The 8,700-nt window shown below is 39.0% G+C and overlaps 1 protein-coding gene across 3 annotated transcripts in view; it reads right to left on the bottom strand.

The window, feature by feature from the left end:
- Nucleotides 1-5,378: 5,378 nt before the first annotated feature.
- LOC124145050 (F-box only protein 10-like) overlaps nt 5,379-8,700 on the bottom strand; it is a 34,946-nt gene continuing 31,624 nt past the window's right edge. For 2 of the 3 annotated variants that reach the window (XM_048398897.1, XM_048398899.1), the window contains exon 16: nt 5,379-7,330. In XM_048398897.1, the coding sequence (XP_048254854.1) occupies nt 7,152-7,330 (179 nt within the window). In that variant the 3' untranslated portion in view covers nt 5,379-7,151. The remainder of the gene's footprint in view (nt 7,331-8,700) is intronic. The other variant, XM_046514709.2, reaches the window with a different exon arrangement.

Below are 8,700 nucleotides of genomic sequence, written 5' to 3'. Positions count from 1 at the left end.
CCGCGATTCGCTGTGCAGAGTTGCGTCCCTTGGGCACGCCAGAAACCTATGATTGTGGGTTCGAATCCTGGTTCGCCCCGATTATGTTTCTAGGTTTGTCAGCACCATACCCGTGTTCGTGGGTTTCACCGAAGTGGTAAACATCTGCGACCTGCATCACTTCGGGCTTTCCTCCAACATTAGCTGACACGCCATGATATAACTGGAATACTGTTAAAAGCGGCATTAAACCCAACTCACTCACTCGCTCACTATTTAACTCCGGGGAGAGTCACCTAAAATCCTAACAGAAGGCTGCTAAAATGCCTTCTGGGAAAATCAATTTTCATGCCCAAACAAAATTAAAAATACTTTTTTCAGTAATATTGGCATAAATGAAGGGGCATTAAATTAAATTAAGTCCACAAGGCTCTGTAGCTCACCTATATTTTCTGGTATATTAAGTTAGGTCCAAAGCTACTAACGGAAAGGTGAACAAGAATCTGCAAACCTAAAACAGCCTGCAATACCCAATAGATACACACATGATGATTTGATGAACTGCTGGTTGCCATGGTTTCAAAACAACAGGTTGATAATATATCATAAATCAATCACAGGCAGGAATCTTAGCTATATAAACAGAGGCTGAGAGAAGTGGCTGTGAGGTGAGGTGAAATGGGGTTTAACGTTGCATTCAAGATTTTGGCACTTTTATTACTTGATGTAATTGGCGACTAACGGTATCAGGTGGTCAGGCTTGCTGACTTGGTTGATGCATGTCATTGTGTCCCAATTGCGTGGATCAATGCTCATGATATCATCACTGAATTGTCTGGTCCAGACCCAATTATTTACAGACTGCCGTCATACAGCTGGAATATTGCTGAGTGTGGCGTTAAACAACAAACAAACAACAACAACAAAACTCCTTGTTTTAGCCCCTTACTGCCGAGCACCAGGCAGGGGAGGAACATGTACCATCTTTTTACATCTTTTTGGTATGACGTGGATGGGTGTTTCTGTGACAATATTACCGGTCAAGTTGATGCCTAATATCATGTCCAAGAGGGAAAAAAAGAGGTTTGGTCATTGTACAGGTACCAACCTACCATCAGTGAAATAGTTTCTTCCCTTTTTAATATTTAATTCATATCAATCATTTTAAAAAATACAAATATGTGTATTTAATTGAAACTCATACAAACAAAAATTAATAATTTGCTTTCATAAACAATGCAATGCACACAGACGTTCATGGGGTTATTTTCTCTGATGATTGGCATTTTGAATTCTGGTGACCTTGACATTTCACAAGGGAAACAAAAACCTGTTCAACTGGAGACCATGTCAAGGTAGCGGAATATCTTAAGACCTCACGTTAATAGGATCATACGGTTCGCCCCGATTATGTTTCTAGGTTTGTCAGCACCATACCCGTGCTCGTGGGTTTCACCGAAGTGGTAAACGTCAGAGACCTGCATCACTTCGGGCTTTCCTCCCACAATAAGCTGACACGCCGTGATATAACTGGAATACTGTTAAAAGCGGCGTTAAACCCAACTCACTCACTCACTAATAGGATCATAGGAAGTTTGAATGTTTACTTTAAATACACAAGGTGACCTTTACCTTCAAACTCAACAAATTATACACAACAATGTAGGGGGGGACAGGTAACTCAGGTACTCGGTTCAGGTGGGTACTGAGAAGGACCCGGGTACCCACTGGACAACCTGGACCCGTGGTTTGTCACGTGATATATTGTTTAATGACAAAAATTACTCTACGGTTACCCTACAAGTCACTAATGTTCGCATTTCTTTCTGACTATGCACCCATTACTTCTGACCTTAATAGATTTGAATAAAGATAAAACTTCGGTCAACTCCAGTGTATTCATGACCAGATCGTTTCATACGTGTATCTAAATACATTGCACAGGCCAGGGCTACGGTCAAACTATTCCCAATCTGACATTTTGTATCCAGCTCTTGAGACCTATACAGCTGGTACCTGGGTAGGGTCAGGTAATAGGGGGTCGGGTACCCAGGTACATGTAGTAAATTTGGACTCGTCCCAGCCCTACAGCAATGATCAGCTAAGCATATACCGTATTCGACGTAATAAGCGCCCTGCTCTAATAAGCGCCCACGACGATAATTGCTAACATATTGGCTAGTGAACAATCCCAATTAGCACACCTTCCGATTGATCAATGTACACAAGACTTATTTATTCGCGTATAATACGCATCCGTGTGTTATATGCACCCTTAATTAAGGGCAATTAAATTCTGGAAAAATATATCTGTCATACATAAACATTTCAGGCTGTCAGCATAAACCACGAAATTTATCTTTCATCTCTGTTTTTTTCCACCAAAATAGTATTCTTATAAGAGCCCCCTATTTCTAATTTGGAGAGGGCCCTGGGCGCTTATTACGTCAAATACGGTAATGGGATTCTGAAACATGGTAAAGTATGAACCCTACAGCTGCTGTGAACGTGCGGTAATCAAACTGGGATATTCAGATAACCACAAAGACGCTATTTCCATCAGCTTCCTTTCATGTTAAAACTTTAATACACTGTAAAGAAGGAGCTGCAACAAAGGCCATTTTCAATATTTCAAAATGAAAAGTTAACTTTGTTTCAGCCAGGACATGCAGAACATAAAATATGAAAACAATATTGATATGTAGATTTCAGTACTACAGGACGGATGATGGACAAAGACCTAAGCTATAAGCTCAAATTCACCATGTCAAGGTTAGCAAAAATGGGCAAACCTGACATTTTCAATATGGCTTCCTTAGCTTCATAGGCCTTGAGGTGTTGAGAAGGTAAAAGTTCATGATGGACGGATGAAGAACACGACAGAATTTGGTATTTGTCTGTTCCAATAAACTCATGGATAAACACTCTCCATTCCCCCAGATTATAAATGACCACTCCCTAAAAACATTGAAGCAAAATTATAATTCAATAATTGTCAAACAACGTAAACTCATGGTCTATATAAGTCATCTCATCCCTGACAGTGACAGTGTATTAAACAACTATACATGTTACATGTGGAATGTATGCTTTCCCTTGTAAAAACCGATACTGCCAAGTAGTGAGCGGGCGTTGTTTGTCATACAAAAAACACTGCTGGGAGAATAAACCATGGTGGCGTAAAAGGGATTTACACTCCAGCTGAGAAATACATTTCCCCTACGAGGCAGTACAGTAGTACTTGTTCTAGATCACATGGACCAATTAGGTCTCCATTCTGACATGGATGTAAGACAACAAATGTTGTATATCGTCGTAAGACATCCCAAAAAGGCAGACTTTTCCTAGAATCTGAATACAGTAACACGTCTTTCATATGCAGCAACAAGATTTAAAACAGGTTCATGAGAAAAGATGGCTCTGTTAGTACAGTTGTACCTTGGACTGTAAATGTTTAAAATATTTTGATTCATAAAAACTGTGAATCAGATAAAAAAAACATTTTCAGAGGAATGAGGTTTCATGTTTTCAAACCATGATATCAGTACTTATAAACCTATTCATTGGGATAGCTATTAAGTAAGAGACTCCTTCTATAGGCATTAAAACCTATTGTGAGGTTTTACTTTCCAGTCGGGTTAAATCTCATAAACAGGCACGTTGTAATGTCCCTGGAATTTTATATAATATCCCAGGGATTTTATAGGATATTCAAGTCATATTTGCTATAATAACCCAGGGATTTTATATAATGTCCTGGGTATTTTATTAATGTAACTTCCGTTCAGATTGTAACATGTTATGAAATGTAAAATCAAATGACAAATGTTTTCTTTATATTCCCGAGGATCGAACTCGCAACCTTCATATCTGTAGACCAGTGAGTGTACCACGAGGCTACAGAGGTGTTGATAAGCCTCACTGGTTTTTAGAATGTCCTTTTCAAGATCCGTACGCCAGCAACAGATATTTTACGCGTGTTTCCTAAGGTTCATGGAAAATATGTTCGAAACATAAAAATGTTGATAAATGTTGTTTTAAGTTTCTCTTTTCGGTTTATAAGCATGGAAAAACACTTTCCCACGGTTTTGGTAGACAGAGCATGCCCTGGCTTCGCCCCCTTGGTTTTTCCCTCTCCCCAGGGCATGCTCTGTCTACCAAAACCTCGTAAGCGTGTTTTCTCCAATACTTAATTTGGCCTTCAGTGATATCAGTGAGTCATAATGTTGTCTTGACTTGTACACATATTCATACCGGACTCATGAGCCACCATTGCTAGCATGCCCAAGCATTCTTAAACAAGGAAACGGAATCAGTTATACATGGAGGATATTATATGAGTGAGTGAGTGAGTATGGTTTTACGCCGCTTTTAGCAATATTCCAGCAATATCACGGCGGGGGACACCAGAAATGGGCTTCACACATTGTACCCATGTCGGTAATTGAACCCAGGTCTTCGGCGTGACGAGCGAATACTTTAACCACTGGCTACCCAACCGCCCCTGATATTATATGAGTGTTCATGTCATACTATGTTTATGACATAGGTGTCTAAATTCCGGTATTTCACGAGCAAAAGCGAGCGAAATACTGGTATTTAAGCACAAGTGTCATAAACATAGTACGACATGAACGCGAATATTATGTTCTAGATGTCTACATACAGAGACGAGTGTTTACCTATAAGGACAGCAAGTCGCATAGCAGCGGAACCACAATTTGTCAAATGACGTGAACAATCTTCAGCTTTGACTTTGTTCCTAGTGTGACGTCATTCCGACCCCACATCACAAGATTAGAATCATCAACAATACACTGTTGTCTCGTGATGTGATATGACCCTAGGATTCATATGATTTTTATGAACCCTGACATGTTTGCCATCGTAGGTAATAAAGTAGGCTATGTACACAGATCAAGTGTCTCATCTTAACATCATCTTAAACATAAACGAAAAAAATAGAAATACAGCAGCTGAGTGTGGACTATCTTGGCATCTAATTGGTGCCAACAGACTACAACATGTATCTGCATGGTGTACAAGATGATGTCATGTAATGCTATATAACATGATACTGATAATGTGTGATGGTCAGTTTTCATCTTTGGTTGCAAAGTACCGTATTCGACATAATAAGCGCCCCGCTCTAATAAGCGCTGACTGCGATATTTGCTAATGTATTGGCTAGTGAACAATCCCAATTAGCACCTCTCTGATTGATCAATGTACACAATACTTATTTATTTGTGTATAATACGCACTTGTGTGTTATATGCACCCTTAATTATGGGAAATTCAATTCTGGAAAAATATATCTGTCGTGTAAAATACGCACAGACTTTTCTTTTGTATCATTTCAGGCTGTCAACATAAACCACGAAATTTACGATCTTTCAACTCTGTTTGTTTTCTCACCAAAATTATATTCAAAAAGAGCCCCTTATTCTAATTTTGAGTGCTCCCTAGGCGCTTATTACGTCGAATACGGTAATATTAAAAACTTAAAAAATAATATGAATCCCAACTGCACCAAATTTTTAAAGTTCTAACATTACATTTCAGAGATGGTATTAATTCTGTGGAGTTTGTACATGTGAGTGAGTGAGTGAGAGTGAGTATGGTTTTACGCCGCTTTTAGCAATATTCCAGCAATATCACGGCGGGGGACACCAGAAATGGGCTTCACAAGTTTGTATATGTACATTGACATGCCATATAATCAGCCAGTATCAAATTCATTCTTTTTAAAACAATATGACAAACTAAGAGAAATTCCTGGTTATTTTAGGCCATAATAAATATATCCTCAGAATGTCCTCCCAACCCACCCCTCCTCCTGTTACGTCCCCCTAGTAACTAACCACGATTCATGCTTCATGTGAACTGTCCACATTCAACATACACAGATGCCTGAACTTTAAAATAAATAATATGTGTAAAAAACAAATGCATCCGCCTCACATTTTTGGAAATATTGGATGCATTCTGATGATTAATTTATTGTGGCCTTATAACGCAATGTTTTTTCTACCGTAATCCTAATCCACTTTGTGTTCTTATGTTGTGGTTGAGTCTTTAAAATACAAAGACAAAACAGTTAACTCATCGTATCCCGACTGACCTTTTTCACAATTCGCCATTTCAGGTTTGAATGCGAGGCTTGGAGTGCATACCGGTAAGTTGAAATCTACATGGGAAACATCGCATTCTCAACAAGGCACAGAAGTGGGACAAATGGTGTATATTAACAATCTCGATACCATCATGGCAACTTTCATCATAAGTATGCCACAGCTTACATTATCAATGCCAAATATAATGCTGTCGTCATTTCTCTCATTGACATAATTTATCAAGCGAGCCTAGTCGTTTTGTCACGATGACATCCATCAACCAAGGAATAGTAACTTTATGAATTAATCATTTTTATATATTTAAAGGGTTATGAGTATTATGAGTTTGATAGTCTGATCAATGTTGAAGAAAGAACATGCAGAATTATGTCAGAAGGCAAGTTAACTATATTCTTATGTCACTGTGAACCAAAGTGTAACAAGTATGTCAACAGACCAAGATGGCTGCCAGGTTCTTGACAGCAAAATGCAAATAGTGGTGTACTGCAGGCAGAATCTTGTTGTACTTTAGCATTATATGAAAAATATCTTCTGTATTTAACATATAGGAAATAATTTTACAACTGAAATTTCCATGTATGGAGCTAGGCACTACACGCCTTGTTTTCCATCCAAGATGGCAGAAGTGAGATAGATACAAATGAAAAATACAATTTGTCAATGCACCCAAATTACGATTTGTACTTTGGTAACACATTAACAATAAAGAATTACTCAACAAAATATTATTAACCATGAACAATAAATCTGTTTCATGTTTGAAATGATATGATACCGTCTTTATGTAAGACTTTTGTTAATGTCACATGCTCTATATTAACATCCTTAGATTCTGTGCATAGACAAATAAGGGACAAGACCAAGTGGAACAATTTCACTTGATGGACCAGGTGAGCTATTCTATCCCAACGTATCACAGTTACGCACCTATAGTGCAGTGGTTAGCGTTGCCTTCACAAACATATTACCCTGAATATATTATCAGTAAATACTAGTCATCATGAAACACTTATCAACTGTACAATATCATCATGGCTACAATATCGAGCAGAGTTTGCTCCCTTGTTCACATCCTTCACCAGAGGGCACTGTGACTTTACTGATGGAGCTAACATTGTGAGCTGGGATGACAGACGGAGGAGGAGGGGGGTCAATCACAGGTCGGGGAGCAGGTGATCTCAGGAACTCAGTTTTGTTGAATGTTGATTTGCTGCGGAAATAAAAGAAATGAAATCTTACTTTTAAAGTAATAGATGAGATCTCAAAACACTTGCAAGATTTAATAACACCAGTGTTGTTCAGACAATTACTGGAAATGCACGAAATCAGAGGAATCAGAGAGTGGATGTTATTTTACGCCACAGCAATATTCAAGCTATATCATGGAGGCATGTTAATAATCCAATCTGGGTCAGACTGCTTGATTCTCAGTTACTGTCATAACTGTTCATTGTGGGCATTCATTATCCTCCATCAGTCATAACAGTGGGTAATATTGGATTTTACCACACTATCTGGTAATACAATGTTTCAGGCTAAATACGAGAACAGTTATAGTATAACTGCAGTGTCCTTCAATGCCAGTGTGTCCCAATGCTTGGAGGGTATTGATGCTCAATCACCACACTGAGTCTACAGCTGTATGCAATCCCTCACATACCGTCATACCACCCCAATGCTTGGGCATGACTGATGCTCAATCACCACACTGAGTCTACAGCTGTATACAGGTGCTCCCTCACATACCGTCATATCACCCCAATGCTTGGGCATGACTGATGCTCAATCACCACACTGAGTCTACAGCTGTATGCAGGTGCTCCCTCACATACCGTCATATCACCCCAATGCTTGGGGGGGACTGATGCTCAATCACCACACTGAGTCTACAGCTGTATGCAGGTGCTCCCTCACATACCGTCATATCACCCCAATGCTTTGGGGGGACTGATGCTCAATCACCACACTGAGTCTACAGCTGTATGCAGGTGCTCCCTCACATGCCGTCATATCACCCCAATGCTTGGGGGGGACTGATGCTCAATCACCACACTGAGTCTACAGCTGTAAGCAGGTGTGATAGTAAAGGAAAATCCCCTTAACGCCAAATTGATATTGTGTTCATTTATGTGCTGTATGTATGTATGTATCTGTTACCCGATCATCACAATAAATAGTCTGTTGCATTTCTGTGTTTTGTAGGCATTATAGATTTGATGCTGAAATAAAAGCGATAAGATCTATAAAACACTGGAGAGATTAAATAACTTCAGTATTGTTCAGACAATTACTGGAAATGCTTTGTCTACATGCACGAAATCGGAGGAATCAGAGAGTGAATGTTATTTTACGCTACAGCAATATTCAAGGTATATCATGGAGGCATGTTAATAATCCAATCTGGGACAGACTGCTTGGTGCAATCTTTCTGACAAGTAGAAAGTTGGAAGAATGATTTGGGATAAAAAACAGAATTTGACCCTCATGTCTTTTGATATTAAACATATTAAACATATTAAATATATCAACACTGGTCGATAGAGGTTGAAACTGACAGGAAAGCCTCCAAGGTTTACAATTGTGT

Source organism: Haliotis rufescens, unplaced genomic scaffold (genome assembly GCF_023055435.1).
Source record: "Haliotis rufescens isolate VD_foot unplaced genomic scaffold, xgHalRufe1.0.p SCAF_1, whole genome shotgun sequence".
Taxonomy (NCBI): Eukaryota; Metazoa; Mollusca; class Gastropoda; order Lepetellida; family Haliotidae; genus Haliotis; species Haliotis rufescens.
This window is presented reverse-complemented; position numbering and strand designations above follow the sequence as displayed.